This window comes from Lontra canadensis, unplaced genomic scaffold, assembly GCF_010015895.1.
Source record: "Lontra canadensis isolate GAN:19392208 unplaced genomic scaffold, GSC_riverotter_1.0 scaffold3, whole genome shotgun sequence".
Lineage (NCBI taxonomy): Eukaryota > Metazoa > Chordata > Mammalia > Carnivora > Mustelidae > Lontra > Lontra canadensis.
Window position 1 is genome coordinate 24,160,914 of NW_022630997.1, and position 17,882 is coordinate 24,178,795.

The following is a 17,882-nucleotide window of genomic DNA, read 5'->3' on the forward strand; positions in this document are numbered from 1 at the left end:
TCTTCCCACCTGTCAAGTTCATATTTACTTTCCAAGATCCACCTTTAAAGAGCTCTACTCCCTTGCTACCTCTGTACCTCTTCTGTGAATTACACTTTTCTTTACACTTTTCACACTGTAACTGGAATTGATTTCCTTCCTGTCCTCCCTTCTAGACTGTGAGTTCTATGAGGGTAGAGGAAATGTAACCCTGGGTAATTTGCTTAAAAAACAAAACCCAAAACAGGGTGCCTCAGTTGCCTTGTTTGTAGTATACTGTCATTTATAATACAAAAACTGTGCTTGGGTTGTTATGAAGCTTAAATGAGTTAATACTCATATCTGGATCAGTACCTGGCATATCGTAAGCATGCAATAAATAATTAGATACTACAAAGTATTAGTATTATTTTGAATTTTCTGTGCCTAGCATACTATCAGATAGATACTAAGTTATCAAGAAATGTTGACTCAACAAATGAATGAATGCCTAAATACATGAATAAGTAATAAACCTTTAAGATATGTTATTTCCCTGCTTTAATGAGTTCCAGTATCCATTTTTATGGGTTGGATAGCTTTGTCTCAAAACCCGCTCATTGTGTACATTGCTGGACAAAACTAGTTGTAACATATTTTGTCAAAAACTAATATAAGTTCAATAGCATTTATTGAATACCTACTGTAAAATCTACTTGAGGGAGATACAAAATTATTTCCAAAAGGCAATCACATCAGTCTTTAGAAAGGATAAAGTACTGTCATACAGTTCAAATATTGCTATCTTCAAAAGAAACAAATTCCCCCTGGATTTTCAGTACTGTCCTCAGTGGGGAAATTTAATTCTTTCTTACTTCAAAAATTATTTTTCTACATGGTTAGGAAAAAAAGTATAAAAGGTAACAGTAAAGAATATCCCTTTTATACCAACCTGCATCCTCCCAGTTCTCAAACTTCCTGTAGACAACTACAGTTTTCTTATGTGTCCTTCCAAGGATTTAAGGCCTAAACAGATGTTTAATTTTCCCATCCCCAGTTTTCCACTAGTGGTAACACACTATGAGATCTGTTCTACATCTTGAGGTTTTTAAAAATAATATAGCTTAGAAATATTTTCACATCAGTAGGTAAACACCTTTATTCTTTTTTTTTTTTTAATAGCTTGTAGTAGTATTCCATTATGGATGTACCACAATTTAACCAATTCCATACTTACACACATTTGATTCCAATCTCATTATTAAACATACTGTGACAAGTAAATTTATAGATATGTTACTGCACTTAAGTACAAGTATTTCTTAAGATAAATTCCTGGAACTGGAACTGCTGGGTCAATGGGTACATGCATTTGTAATCTTAACAGATACTGATTACCTTCCATACCAATTTATACCCTAACCAAAATATATGAAAATGGCCCATTTATCATCTGGATGTTATGCTATTAAGTCATTTAGGGCCCTTCCTGTGAATCAAGTATATTAGGGTTAGGTTTCCTTGCGGTTGGAGTGGGATGGGGTGTTAGAGATTATAAGGAAGGGTCACAAAGGGGTGCTGGTTACATTGCCAACTTACTGTCTCAGTTATAAACCCACCCTTCTTTGCCCAACTTTGTGATGTTGTACTGGATCCTGTAAACATATTCCCTTTGGAACATTAGGCTTTTTCAACAGAAGGCACAGGAGTGACACCATAAGGCTATTGCGTCAGGAAGACACCTTCCTTCCATTTCAGCCTCCTTGATAACATTTTAAGCACTGAAACTCAGCAGCGTAGACACATCTCAGGTTGCATCCTCAGGCCTCTCGTCCCACCAGCTCAGCTCGAGCCTGCCCTCTGGCAAATCTCTCTACCAGCTCTTGACAAGACTGCTGTGATAGCTGCACCCTTTTCAAAAGTGTCTAAATCTCAGCCTTTTAGGGAGAACTACCTCTAAGTCCTAGGTCCCTTAATGTCTACCCTCCTTCAGCCAAGTAGTGTAACTGTTTTTTTGCTCCTGCTTTTCTTTAAAGTCTTTTATCATTTACTTTCTACCAGCTAAGAATTTCTTGCATCTTCCTTGTCCAAATAGCTGATTTGTATCTCCTGAATGGACACTGATAGGACATGTGGTCATTTTACCAAAATTCATTGACTTATACTTAAAAATTATGTACTTTTGTATGTCTATTTTTGGTGTCAATTATCTGAATTAATACACTGATAAATGTGTATTATTAAAAGATCATAAACAATCCTTTAGTTCGTTAGTTTCTTGCCAATTTTAAACTAGAGTCCATATTTAAGCAGGGCACATCTTCTAAGGGTTCAAAGTATTCCAGAGTTTAAAGTGTACTTTTATAAGAATAAATATTTCAAAGCAGGCTTATTCCTCATTTTACCCCAGGACTTGGCAGTGTCTAGCTCATACAGGTGCTCAACAAACACCTGGTGAAGTAAGTACATATTGCTGACATATAGTAACCTAGGCAGGTGATTATGTAAATCTGCAAATGTTGACCAGGATGATAGCCTCACCTCTGTTGTATGTCCAAAGCTTCTACAGCCATTCAGCTGCAAACCCTCTCTTCCCTTTGCTCAGAATCTTTGTTCCAGAAAGGCAGTTAAATATGACATTTTGTCACTCTACCATTTCTCATGGGTCTATGGGGTGGCTGGTAGCAGCGAAGAGGCAACCTTGAGATCCCAGGGGACCAGGGGAAGGCTATGGGAAAACAAACGTCTACTTAAATTGGTACAGATTTAGTTTTTCTCTTTATCAAACTGTTGTAGAATGTTTCCTCACGTAATTCTCATAATAACCAGGGAGATAGTTTTATAATCTTCATTTTACTGATGAGGAAACTAAGGGTCTGAAGAGAGAAAAGTAACTTGTCCTACACATAAGTATCAGAATATGCATCCAGGACTGACTCTATGTCACTTCTCCTCTGCTAGTCTCTCTGATGGGGGTAATGAAATAAACTAGAAAAAAATACAATCCCCATGGATGGAAGGGTCTTTATGTACTCATAAATGATGTACTCATTCTAGAGGATTCTAATCTTCAGAACTTAAAAATTAGTATCTCAGAGGAAGCAACTTTTTTTCCCCCCTTAAATGTGTTCCTAACCTACTTGAATATACTTCAAGATACCCTGTAGCATGAGACCACCCACAGATCTTGTGTGTGGTTATCTAGTCATAATCCAAGTGGCTGATGGGGTATACATTTTAAAAATCAGAATGCATTGGAATTTAGGCCAGCCTGCCTGTATTATTAAGATAATTTCTCTTTAGGTTTTTTTTTTTTTTTTTTTAAATTTCAGATACATCTAGGATCCCAATAACTAGGATTTAAAAAAACGAACAAATTATGTTTTGGGAGTTGTTCAACAGACAAAGTACACCTAGAGAACATAAAAATTCTTTATTTAACCTAATCCAGCCAGTACTGAGATAGTCTGCTATGTTAAAAAACAAGACGTTTAAAAAAATTACAGCACAGTTAGCAAGGCAGTGACTAATTAAGTCACTAAGTTTAATTTTATATTCTTCACAGTCATTTGATAATCATGTAATGATGAACAATATTTTCAGCCACTTTGGAGATAAGTTAAACTTCTGCAACGGAGAGAATTTTACTAGTTGTCACTGAATTTTATAAAAGAGGTTTAAAACATTAAAGTTCATAGAAATAGCACAATAAAGCAATGTGAAAATAAACTGGAAAACACAGAATATACCCAACCCATCCCAAAAGTCCACACCATCCCTTTAATCTGTCCCCTAACACGATTCTCTTACCTCTTCATTCCCTTTTCCTAGAGCACAAACAGACTATTTAACAACTAAGAAACAGCTACTGCTCTGTAAGGGCTGTCTCGAGCCTAAAGTGCCTTTGTTCCTTTAATTTCTCAGTTAATCCTAGAAATGGTCTTCTGAGATAGAAGTATTACTTGCATTTCAGAGATGACAAACACTGTAGCTGAGAGAAAACCACTCAGTCAGGTCATACATCTGGTTATTAAAAGCAGAATTAGGATTGGAACCCAGGTCCATCAACTTTGGTCAGCCCATGCTCTTTTGTTGTTCATGGTGGTACAGGCCACCATTCTGAAGACTGGTACATGGTACTTTCCGAGCTAAGGTTTAGACTTAAAGTGTTCAGTTCCAGGGCTAGAGGACAATCTGGTTTCCAGGCACTTGCAATTCCCTCCCCACATCCCTAAAAACTCCTCACTGCTGCCCCCAAAGGATTAGAGTTGTTTCCCTGGCTTCATGAGCCCTGATACCAACAGAAGCAAGCAGCTACTCACTCCCCCCATCTTGGGCATCAAAGTAGTAACTGGGGAACAGTGTGCTTGTATAATTTTATTAAAGGTTGCCTAAAAGCTGTTCCATATAACAAAATTATGCAGAAATATCTACTATTCCTTTTATATTGAAAATTAAAAGCCAATATATTTTATAATTACAGCTATATAATGTTATTTTTATATATAATCTTAGATTTTATATTTCCCCTTCAGAACTGTAGCAGTGTTCTTAATAAGGCTCACTGTCAAATATTCCCTTCCTCCCAAAATAATTACAACTCTGAATGTTCAACAGCCATTCACATTAAACTTTATAACAGAATTAGACATTCATACTATAGAAAGGTACCAGTCTTAAATTACTAAAGTTAACATACATTATTGCAATCTAACATAGCTCAATCTGTATTTGCTACATTCCTAAAGAGAAGTGGCCACTTATCAGTAAGGGAAATATTTATTGTTGTCATGCATTAGATACTGTGAACAAGAAAATAAATAGGGTTTTTGGAACTATCTTTTAAAAATTTAATTTTAATTAATGAAAATAACTGTGAGACCATTCAGACTGCCAAACAACATTAAAAGGGCCACTATTAAAAATGGCCTAAAATAAATAATTGCTTTTTAAAAATGAACATAAAACTAGTTATACAGTGATTAAGGTGCTAGCCTCGATATGACAAGCAATTAAAATCTAAAAACATTAGTACTGGTTTTAATAATAGCTTCACTTAAGCCAAAAACCTCAATATTTACTCAAGACTTATTTTCATAATTATCTCCTCACTGACTGGTATAAAAACAAAGAGCTCAAGGCCTCACCTTGGTTTACTCACTGCTGGTTTTCTATCTGTTGAAACTAGACAGTAATCTGCATAAAAGCAGGAACCAAGTCTGTCATGTTCACCACTGTGTCCCACAGCACTTTGTATAATGCCTGGGCAAATAGGTGGTGATCAACAAACACCTGAATAACTGAATCAATCAAAGAGAAGAGTAAAATAACTTTATTGATTTTTTTTTTTTTTTTGCAAGTCGTTCTGTGCTCAAACTACTAGAAACTGGCAGCTCTAATTTCTAGAAATATGGATTTAAAAACCTTACTCCAGTGATTGAAGGTCCTTATGACTCTCTCTCTCTCTTACACACACACACACACACCACACACACACATACACACACAGTAATTATGACTGCATGAGTCAAAATTACATTATGAACTATGAGATGTCAACATTATATAAATAAAATTTAATAGTGAAAAAGTGATTTGGAAGCCCTGTGAATTTTTACCCTACACATTTGAGGATGTCACATGGGTTAAGAAAAACACAACAAAATCTCATTTGTTCAGATAATCATTTGAATGTTTACATACATTTTTGGTTTGTTATTTTTTATAACTAATTTACATTTCCTCATATTAACATATACTCCTGTTTAGCATGTAATCAAATTATGTCAGTGAAAAAAAATCCTCATAGTACCTTCATTGAGTTGCTGATTCTAAGAAAACACTGAACATGAACATGTACAAAAGAGGCATTTGAATTAAACAGCATGTGCACTTTTAAATATTTGCACAGTTTGATCTTTACATTTCTATTTGGAGAAAATATGAACAAAATCCAGGTTTACCATGCTAAGATAATGTTTCAGATGACTGCCATAAAAGAAGTACATACAAAACAATGAAAACAAATCACAACTTCAGGTTCCGTGATTACTGAGAGGATTTCCCCTGCCCTAAGTGCTTTATTATATCTCTTAAAAATATGAGCAGCAGCTTATCATAAGTCTCCACTACTGTGCATTAATGATGGAATCAGAACAACACAACAGACTCATAAAGATGAGAGGACTGCAGAACAACTAGAAGTCACAGTTTTATGCTTCTTCTTGCTCTGGATAATTTAGAATTTTGCGGTGTGCCTGACGTAAATATTGCTGTTGTTTGAAGTAAACCTTGAATGCTCCTTTTATGGCAACAAAAGCAATTCCACCCTAAAATAAAAAGGAAAATTAGCTCTTTAACATACAGATTTAGAGAAACATAATAATAAAAATAATTTTACTTAGATCACAAAAGACAGCCATTGCTGCTAATTCAGATGAATGCAAAGAAACCGTTCTTTTTTCTAGGGGGTAAGACAGGCGGAGATACTACATCTAACAGAGACACCTTTCGTGTTCTCCTATTGGGTAATCAATCTCTCCACTTAGCTTTACGTCCATTCTGATATAACAGGGAAAAGGCCTGGGCACATGTCAGGTGATAGGTGGAGAATAATGACATCAACTCAAGGGTTGACTATGTGCTAGCACTTCAAATGAATTACCTCATTTAATCCTCCCAGTAATCCTGATATACCTATGAATTTGATCTGTATTTTATAGGCACAGAGAAGTCAAGAAATTTGATTTAGGTTTTTCAGCAAAGCCGTATCTGTGACAGGATATAGATCAGACAGTCTGACCCTAGAGCAGAAGCTCTTCACCATAATCTTTGTTGTCAAGAGGGATGGGCGTGATAATTCATGCCTATTCTAGGAGAGAAATCACCCACAGCGCTGTTCTGGAAGGCTAGATGTAATGGATCCTCCCCTCTTCTTGCTATTGGACAACAAGTGGGGATCAAACAGAACCTTAAAGCACAGGAGCCACAAAAGGACTATTTATATGGTCCCACTGGGGTTTATTTTAACAAATACACAGTTCATTCTTTTTTGTATAGTCACTTGAAAAAAAAACCCATCTTACCAAGATTGTCCTTTGTAAATTAGAGTTAACACTACTGAACATCAGTTTACCAACTATTGTCGCAATAGTAGGAAAGACAAGGGCTCCACACAAAATTCGGGTGGCAGAGACGTGATCTGCTAAAGGATTAGCCTCAGCTGGAATTCGAGGAACAGGACAACCAATGCCTAGAGAAAAAGAAAATGCAGGATATTAGTGCTAATGAATTAGAATAATTACAGTATCTATGCATACTAAGATTCTTTCACAAACACTAATTTGGTGTGCTCATTATAGCCACAATTCAGGGCCTTACCTGGAAATATACTGTTCAAAATTTGTAGTTTATTTGAGTATTTGCGCCATAGTCTAAGCACGTAGTCTTCCCAGCGTATCATCTTGCCTAATATCAGCATGACAGGAATAGTAGGAAGTCCAATTAAAAGGAACAAAGGATCAGCTCTCTCCATAACATCCAGACCTTCTTTATGGCCTACAACCTGTGAAACAGACAGCATTTGCTAGAATCATTTCCTTATCTAATCAAGGGTTGTATGCTTGAATTCATTTTAGAGGAAATGCTAAATTTCAAAAGAATACAGAAAAGGGGTGCCTGGGTGGCTCAGTCGTTAAGCGTCTGCCTTCGGCTCAGGTCATGATCCCAGGGTCCTGGGATGGAGCCCCACATCAAGCTCCCTGCTCTGCCGGAAGTCTGCTTCTCCCTCTCCCACTCCCTGTGCTTATGTTCCCTCTCTGGCGGTTTCTCTCTCTGCCAAATAAAGAAAATCTTTTAAAAAATTTCAGAAAAAAATTTTTTAAAAAATAAGCTGGAAATCTACCAGTCCTGATTTATTTATACATGTCTCTCATTCAAGGGAAGAAAAGCTCCTAAGCCATTTCCTATTATATTGGAATAAAAGCTTTTAAAAATGGTTGCCCCACAGTGATTACAATTCAGTAGACGGGAGCAGACTTCTGGTTTTTTAATTCCTCTTCCCTGATTTGATTAGATTGGACTACAATTTTAAGTCCTATTTGTCCTCCAGCAGAGCTTCTCTTTTCCTGCTCTTCCTACTAGGTAAGCACAGCCAGCCAAGGGGCAGGACCAGCCTTCAAGGAGATGGCCTGAAAGCTCACTTCTCTTTGGTTCTTTCTCCATACTCAGTGGTGTCTGGGATAGAGTGATTTTTCCGGCTGGCCAAATGCTTGTTCTGCAGACCTAACTCGGCTAAAAGGCAATTCCAAGGTCTACTGAAGTAGCTTTTGCTACAAGTTCCAGTCCTTTTTCTAGTCCAGGAACCCTAGGTTGTCCTATCTATGGGGTAATGAAGCTAAAACAATCCTTCCTTTCTTATCTGGGTCTTGGGGCTATTTCTCAATTGGATTAGATTCCAGAGGGCAAAAAGGACATGAATAATTCTTATTTGTGAATCTCCATACTTCCCCTGCAGGAAAATCCTTATTATTGGATCAATCTTGGCCTTATACTTCTCTCAACATCTCCATTTTACTGATGGGCTTCTTACCTTTTTTTTTTTTTTTTAAAGTCTTAATTTTTCAGAGAGAGACAGAGAGTACATGAACACAAGCAGGGGGAGGGGTAAAGGGAGAAGCAGGCTCAAGATGTGAGACTTGATCCTAGGACCCCGGGATCATTTGAGCCAAACACAGATGCTTAACCGACTGAGCCACCCAGGCGTCCCACTTGGTATTTTTAACTGGAGATTTTCCCTGAAAATTCTCTTTCAAAGGTCTCAAGTGATCTTCCCTGTAGCCAGAGTCTCAACTGCTTCCAAATTAAACCTATTTCTCTGAGTGATTATTTCTGGCAGTTATGACAGGTGAAGGAGACTATTTCTGAATCTTGGGCTTATACCCACCAAGGTATCACACAGTGAGGACAGCTAGCTGGGAGGATACTACTAGAAAGACTCCATATAGTTTTTCTGATCACACTTGAGGTGTAAACCAGGAAGAAAGGATTGGGAAGAATCTCGTCTCTATCTTTGATAGGGAGGAGGTGACAGGAAGGAAGGGCAGGCATGGAGGAAAGGGAAGAAATAAGGCAGGGAAAACTAAAAGCTGCCAGAGACACTGAGGAAAACAAGCTCATGAAAAAGTATATGGGGTTTTTGAAAAAAAAAAAAAAAAAAAAAGAGAGAGAGAGATGCTCTTTACGTAAACTATCATAGCAGATCTTTTTTTTTAGGTGGACTACTCTAAGTGAAATAAGGTAAAGCTGAGAATGGTCAAAGCAAACTGAAATTCTAAACACTCTCAATTCAGGTAAAAATATTTTATAAGTATGTGGGAAGAAGCAAAATGGATGCTTTTAAAATCTGACTAGGGATATAGTCCAGGCTTGTACTTCAGTAATTTACCTAAATACAATATAATATTCAAGGGCAGGAGGCTAACCCCTTCTAAGTGATCAAAAACTATGGTATAGATACTTAATATTCTTGTGTTTCCACAGAGAAACCTAATGCCTTGTATGTGAAGGATAATAGTTCTGTGTTGCCCTAAAGTGAAATAGTCTGGTTCACGAACAGTTGACCTTTGAACAGCATGGGTTTGAACTGTATTGGTCCTTATATATGTACTGATAGATACTGTACAGTACTGTTATTTTCTCTTCTTTATGATTTCCTTAATAACATTTGCTTTTCTCTAGCTTGCTTTACTGTAACGTAGCATATAGTACATTTACAAAAATGTGTGTTAGTTGATTTTATGTTATCAGTAAGGCTTCTGGTCACAGCAGGCTATCAGTAGTAAAGCTTCTGGGGAATCAGAACTTATCCATGGATTCTCCACTGCATGAGGGGGGTTATAAATGTAAAATGAAAGCTGAATTAAGCAATGGGGGTGATTTAACTAATCCCCATGTTGTTCAAGGGTCCACTGTATTTCATAAACCCTAATCCCATACTAGTAGCAAAAGTGGACTGGCCCAGAGATTGTGTCTCCACCTATGCCTTTTCAGGACATTCTGTTTTGTTTTGTTTTTTTTTTTTTTAAAGATTTTATTTATTTATTTGACAGACAGAGATCACAAGTAGGCAGAGAGGCAGGCAGAGAGAGAGGAGGAAGCAGGCTCCCTGCTGAGCAGACAGCCCGATGTGGGGCTCGATCCCAGGACCCTGAGATCATGACCTGAGCCGAAGGCAGAGCAGAGGCTTTAACCCACTAAGCCACCCAGGCGCCCCATGGACATTCTGTTTTTAATATCATTTTATTATTTTCAATCTAATGATCACTTATAAAGTTACAACTAAATGTGATTTAAATATTCTCAAAGTATTAGCAAATAAATTCAGAAATTTCAAAAATTCCTGTTGGTTTACATTATTCTTTTTAGAATTTGGGGTTTAGAAATATAAAGCAGAGTGAATATTCAGGTACAAACTATAGTAAGAGAAAGTTTATTCCTCATGGGTAGCAGTAAAAACCTTAAAAGCCGGTGTCTAAGAATAAGGAAACAAAAAAGGAAATAAATAGGACACAGTAGCAAGAGACCCACTGTCCGACTTACTATATCTGAAGTGGAGAGAGATGCGTTGGGCTCACTACGCATGCATTCAACTGAATACTGATTATGTGCCAGACACAAGCCTAGGTGTTGCGGATAAAACGGTAAGCTAATGGGACGCCTGGGTGGCTCAGTTGGTTAAGCAGCTGCCTGCACTCAGGTCATGATCCCAGCGTCCTGGGATTGAGTCCCACATCGGGCTCCTTGCTCGGCGAGGAGCCTGCTTCTCTCTCTGCCTCTGCCTGCCATTCTGTCTGCCTGTGCTCGCTCTTTCCCTCTCTCTCTGACAAATAAATAAAATCTTAAAACAAAACAAAACAAAACAAAAACGGTAAGCTAAATAGATGTCTTTTGGAGGTGAGAGAAAATAAAATCGAACCAAACAAGTATGCAAGTATAAATGCTGCAAAAGAAACAGAATAGTACAACTATAGTTTACCACCTGCTACTATAGTCAGACTCAAGGGCAGAAAATGAAAGCTGAATTAGGCAATGGTGGTGATTTAGCTTTGGTCAATACAAATCCAGCAAATTGTGCGTGATCATGTACACTCTGGTTTTATGCCCCAAGATTTAAAACGATTATTTTTAAGACTTCAATTTCAGGGTGAGATTCAGGAACCAGAGAACATCTTCTCTAAGAATTTGTTATCTGTGTATAAAATAAAGGCTTAGGAATTGTGGGTTTAGATAAAGGTTTGTTTTTCTGCTTAAGAGCTGAAAGCTAGATCTTCATATCTAAGAGTTCACCCACACTAAATGGCTAAGAGTTTTAACTAAGGCCTGTTCTTATAAAGCACTTCCTTTTAAAAGACTGCTTTTAAGTGGGAGACTCAAACAGTGGTGAACTAATAGGTTTTCTTAGTCAGTATTAAGGATAATTTATGGAAGTATAAGTTAAGAAAGGGCAATGTTTATGGGGGTTATCTTTACACTAGAGACAAAAGTAGAACTAGACTGGACATTAAGGCCTTATTGTTCCAGGGTAAAACGATCCCACTGCCTTTGGAACCAGGTTTCACCTAAGGAGCCCCAGGTTAGGGAGAGGGATGGGGGTCCTAATGCTTCTTTCTTGCTGTGTGGTAGTGACATGTAAACTCGCCAAATCTGTAAACTAGAAATAATTGATAGTATCCAGATCACAAGACTGTTACAAAGATTAAATATACCAATGTTAGAAAGGTGTTTAGCCCAGAGCTGGGAAAAAAGTTACCTATTGTCTTCTCAATAAAAATGTAGGCAGAAAGTCTCATTCAAATTCTTCACAACTAACAGGGATTGAACCTAAAACTGGCTCCTGGAGAAGTGGGAAAAGAATAGTGGTCTAGGGGCATCTGGGCGATTCAATGGGTTGACCATCTGACTCTTGATTTTGGCTTAGGTCATGATCTCAGGGTCAAGGAGTGAGTCCCAAGTTTGGCTCTGTGCTCAATGGGAGAGTCTGCTTGAGATTTCCTCTCTCCCTCTAAAATAAATAAATAAATAAAATCTTAAGAAGAATAGTGGTCTGATTCCTTAATCTGATTTACTTGTACTTCAGAGTAGTCAGAGAACAAAAGGAAAAAGAACACTCAAGGGTTAAAAGGAAAAAGAACACTCAAGGGTTAAAGAAACCCCTATATACTGCTGATGGTATAGTGGGGCACATTTTCTATTACATATATTCAGATAAGTAAAAGTCTTCCCAATACTCTTAAATCCTATAATACCTGCCTACTGTCATAGGTAATCTCTTTCACTCTAGGCTTAAAAAATCTTTTCAAGTGAGATAGTACATGCGAAGATCATTTCTAAATGGTAATTATTTCTAAATGGCAATATATATGTATCATCATAATTTTAGGTCTTCTTTACTGTCACCATTAACCAACATGTTCATTTTTGTCTCCTTGCTTGTATCATTTCTTCCCCTCTACAATTCCCCAAATTACTGCCTTCAAAGGTCAGCTCAAGACTTTTTTTGTAATTTCAAATGATCTTCCATTTTATTGAATTAAAATATTGTTTGTGTAGTCTGTCTGTACTCTTCATATTTGTTTATTTAATGTTGTAACTGTTCTCCAATTCACTTATGAACAGCTTGTCTTAGACTGTATTTCTTGGGGCTGGGGATTAGGGCTTTCAATTTGTCTTGTGTTTTACATAGACCTCAGCTTGGTGTTAACTTTTTGAATGAATCATACCAATATGGATTCAAAGTGCCAAAATCCAGCTTGAAGCCCTTTTTAGAGGATACAAACTATATTCCTTAATTGGCTCTTATCAGTGTGTCCCATTAATTATCAAATTTCTTTTAAGATTGAGCAAGCCTAAAATCTTTCCTCAAAAAGAGCCACCCTACTTCTTATGGTCAATTAGGTATTAAGGGAAATCACACAATCTCAGAGGGCCTTCATTTCCTCATCTGCAAAAAATATATGTCTGTATAATGTGTTTGTGCATTAAATAATGTATATATCTACTCTTAAGTTTTTGTGTCTTTGTCAGTCCTAGTGAACCATTCTAAACCTCCCTGAACTAATGATCTACTCATTACTGTAATTTTAATAAATTATTGCAGGGAAAATAGTCAAACAAACTTGCTACTACCTGATTGAATGAATCATATTAAAAAAAAAACAGTATTTTATACAAGCCTTTAAATGTTATTCTCTGTGTATATGCTATATTAGGAATATGAGTATAAGACAGTCTACTTTCAAGGAAACTACCTTCTCATAGGAAAAGCAAGGCCTGAATACAGGAAAAGTTAAATAACAGGTAGCCTAAGAAATATCACTTGGTCAGCACAAAATTAGCTGCCATATGAGGACTGAAAATGTTATGAATGTAGAGGAAAAAGAAATGACAGTGGTCAGGAGTTGTCTGGTAGGTTTGATGGGGGGAAAGCATCTGAACTAAGCCTGGAAAGAAGCGATTAGATTTGGATAAGTAGACAGAGGAATGGAAGGACAGGTATGAAGCAGGAAGGGTAACAAAATGCAAAAAAAAAAAAAAAAAAAACCTAAACAGCATAAGGTTGGGTTGGAGGTCAACAGGCCTCAAAGTAGAATGAAGTAAGACTGTGAAGCACCCTGTGTAACAAATCAGGTTAAGGAAATGGAATCTTTTCCAAGTCAGTGGTTCTTAATCTTTACCTATTACATTATGACAAATGATGCAATTCATTTTGCAACTCATTCTAGTGACTATATCCAGATTTTGGGGGGGTGTCATCAGCACTTCATGAAGAAGCCTTGCAGTATCTGTCCCACCACGAATATTAATGAAGCAACTAGAAATGCCATTCACTATGGACCCAGCATAGACAGGTTATGTGCAATTTCTAGAATATTATATAGTGTGTTAACTATTACTGAGTTATTTATGAAACACTTACCCAATCTTAGTGCTGCACTGATAAAGCATTACTTAAGGCAGAGGAGATGGTGAGGTTGGAGTAGATGTTGGAGGTATTATTTTAGGAAGACTGATTTAGAAGGAAGGACTGATAGAAGAGAATGAAATTAAGAGAAACCAATCAAGAGGCTCCTTTAGCCCACAGGTATGATGGGGGAGTGACAAGAAGTCAGGTGGTTAAGACTGTGGAAAAGAAGCTATAGATATATAAACAATATAAAAATGAAAATTGCCTGGACTTGGGTCAGTGGCATGACAAAGGTCTATGTAGTAGAAAGAGCTAAAGGTAATCCTAAAAATGTAGGATACAGACTGATTAGATGGGAAAGAATAGTAGCTATCAAAGGTATAGAAAGATTATGATGGGGAATAAATTGATGTTTCAAATTGAGGAAAAAACTAATCTGATTTCAATAATATTGAGTGTGAAATCATAAGAGGTCATATAAGGAGAGGGGTCAAACTGTGACTGTAGGACTGGATTTGAGGAGAGATTAGGGCCAAGACATAGATAAGCACAAAAAGCACAGAGATGATAGCTGGAAATCTTTAGAGAAGAAATATAAAGAGAGGAGTCAAGAGTCTGGGACTAAATCTTGAAATTTAAGTCTAATAATCTTCACCAACAGTTACTGATTGTAGCAAAAAACAGAAAGCAACTAATCGCCTAATCAACAACAGACTGGTTAGTTAATTGTTCTAATTCCACACATAGAATGCTATGAAGATTTCTGCATACTTATATGAAAAGATATCCAAAGTTCACTGTGGAAAAAAAAGAGAGGTACAGTTCTAATTTGCTTCCTTTAAGGGGAAAAAGGTATGTGTGTGGGAGAACAAATTTATTTTTTCTTGCACATGCACAAAGAAATCTAGAAGAATATTATATACTAATAATAGTGGCTACCTGGAGAAGTGAGGAGGAATCTGGGCAAACAGGCAGGTGTAAGATGACTTTTCACTGGATAAGTTTCTTATTTTTAAGCCATGGGAAGGTTATTACTTGTTCAAAATAATAGTAATAATTTTTAAAACTCTAATAAAAATCTATTTAATAGATCTTCACATAAAAAATATTATCACTGAACACAGTAAAATAGTGAACCTGCATCACTGTCACTGCTCCGTAAGTCACAGCTGTCCAATAGATAGAGCCAACCATTATTCCTGCTGCAGCAAATGGACAAGCTTTTGAGATCAGTCTATCCGCAAGATCCAAGACGTAAACAACTGGACCTATAATAAAAAAAGAAAGTAATGTTTCAACACAAAACAGATTTTTAGAAAATGACTTATTCAATATTTTCCATTGATCTAAATATTTTTATGAAGTTGGATGTTCTGATGCTTTAGAGGAAACTATTATAGATGGGATGGGAACCTATATTTGACTAAATTTAGAATTTCTCAGTTGTCTGCAAAAATAGCCAAGTTTTACTTCCTAAATTCTTGGAAACAGCTTCAAATTTTTTTATCTTTATCAGCACACCTAAGATTAAAGGCTCGAACACAGCTACTTTTTAGGAAAAAACCAGATTCTCACTTCTATTCACACTGGCTACTGAAGAACGAAATGGCCATTTCACCTTGCTCTTCCCGAACAGTTCTTGCCCATGGTTAGATTCTCTAGTACTTAGGAAAAATATCACTTCTTGACCTCACTCATTACTTTCTTGGTGCAGTATGTCAAGGTAACCAAGGCTATTTTCTTGTAGTTATACAAAGTCAATTTATCTTACTTTGATTTTCAATATGGAATAATTGAGTATTATTTTCTAACGTCTTTTTCCCCCCATATTTGTATGTAAATTACAGTTAGCTAACATATAGCATACTATTAGTTTTAGGAGTCGATTTTAGTGGTTCATCACTTACATAAAATACCCATCTAACAAACTTCTTTTAATGATCACAATGCCGGTTTTTATAGCATTCCAACAGCTGTGTGTGCCAATTATATTTCCATTATTATATGCTTACTGTTAAATCTGGCTACTACTTTTCTTTGGAGGGTATTTAGAATAGCTATATTTGGAGGTTTTCTAACTGCTAAACTCCAATATAATTTAGCTCCAGAATTTTTCAGAATAGTGGAATGGTCTCAGGTCTGAATTAGAGCAAGTTCTAAAGAACTGAGTACCTAAGTTTAGTCACAGAAATATGAAACACTGATTTACTAATCACAACATTTGTTGAATACCCTCTACATACTTGAAACTACTACTTGAGACATTTTCTTGGAAATGTGTAAAAATTATTACCTACCTTCTGGAGGATTACAATCTATAGCAGGATGCTTTATACAAAAACTATTTTTACTATACAAAGAAATTAATATAGCATGATAAAATAATTAAGATGCATAAGAACAAGCATCCATCTATGGAGCCCCTGATCACTGGGGCCAGTAATATCACTAGTCACTGTATAAAGAAAGACCACCAGGAGGGATGTCAAAGGATCTATGATTTCAATTTAGCATATTTACTATGTCCTCTAATAATAGTTAGCACTTCTTGAGTGTCTACAGGATACCAGCTGCTATGCCACAAGAATTACATGCATCATTATTCAATCCCATGATGTAGGGTTTAATCCTTAAAATATACATATTTGCTAGGTTAAGTTTAAAACTCCCTCAGAGGGTACAATAAAAGTCATTTTAATGAGTCACCAAAGATCTCTCAAATGCTGGTACTGAAAGTCATAAACCATAGGTACATATAAAACCTCCGTACTTCAACTTTCATATTCTCTACTGATAATTCTTTAATCAGAAAATTGAAGCTACAAGACAAATCCAGACTCTCCATGGCACACATACCCACCGACCAACATCACACCTACCTGAAGTTAATCCCTCTACTGACACACCCTACCCCATTCCCTTGCCAACTCAAAGCTCCAGCTCCAGCAACTGTCTCCCACATCATTTCCTCTCTACTCTTTACTGGATTATTTCCATCAGACAGGTCATTATTTCTTCTATCTTAAAAAAACCCAAATTCTGGGGCACCTGGGTGGCTCAGTGGGTTAAAGCCTCTGCCTTCGGCTCGGGTCATGATCCCAGGGTCCTGGGATCTCTGCTCGGCAGGGAACCTGCTTCCTCCTCTCTCTCTTTGCCTGCCTCTCTGCCTACCTGTGATCTCTGTCAAATAAATAAATAAAATCTTAAAAACAACAACAACCAAATTCTTCTCTTGGTCCTTCTTCCCTCACTGCTCCATCTCTGCTTCATTTACAACAAAACTCCTCAAAAGACTTACCTGTTTTCACTCTCTCCTTCAATTCTCTCCATGAAAACTACTCAGACTGGTCACTAATAACCCAAGATTAGTTAAATTCAATGGTATAATCTCAGCCTTCCTATCTGGCCTAGCAGCAACGTCTCACACAGATGTTCCTTTCTTCTTCCCAATATATGGTTCTTCATTATATTTCTAGGACATCACCATTTATTTTTTTTTCCATCACCAATCATTAACTTTTCAGTCTTTCTTGGTTCCTCCTCCTCTTGAACTCAGTGAGACTCACCCTGCCAACTCCCGCCTCATGATACTCCCTATTTAAATTATTCTGCACTATTTTTCATTTTCCCAAAGTACTTATCACCTAACATATTCTAATTTACTCATTCTGTTTCTATCTACAAGAATATGGGTTAGGAAACTATGGGCCATTGACCCTATCCAGCTGGCTGCTTGCTTTTGTAAATAAAGTTTTATATGGAACATGGCCACACGTAAAACCTAAAATACTTTCTGGTTTTTAACAAAAAAGTCTGCTGACTTTTGAACTAGAACACAAGCTTCAACGGGAAAAGTAACAGTTTTGTTTTGCTTATTGATGAATCCCAAGTTCCTGTGACTCTCAAATATTTGCTGAATTCTCTACTGAGGTACTAATTTAAAACTATGATTTGAAAATCT

At 36.7% G+C, this 17,882-nt stretch overlaps 1 protein-coding gene across 1 annotated transcript in view; it reads right to left on the reverse strand.

Annotated features, from left to right (window-relative positions):
* Positions 1–3,372: 3,372 nt before the first annotated feature.
* Positions 3,373–17,882, reverse strand: part of MARCHF5 (membrane associated ring-CH-type finger 5) — a 51,653-nt gene continuing 37,143 nt past the window's right edge. The window contains exons 3-6 of the mRNA XM_032836488.1: positions 15,059–15,189; positions 7,339–7,522; positions 7,044–7,210; positions 3,373–6,287 (exon numbers count right to left, since the gene is read on the reverse strand). Of these exons, the coding sequence (XP_032692379.1) occupies positions 6,171–6,287; positions 7,044–7,210; positions 7,339–7,522; positions 15,059–15,189 (599 nt within the window). The 3' untranslated portion in view covers positions 3,373–6,170. The remainder of the gene's footprint in view (positions 6,288–7,043; positions 7,211–7,338; positions 7,523–15,058; positions 15,190–17,882) is intronic.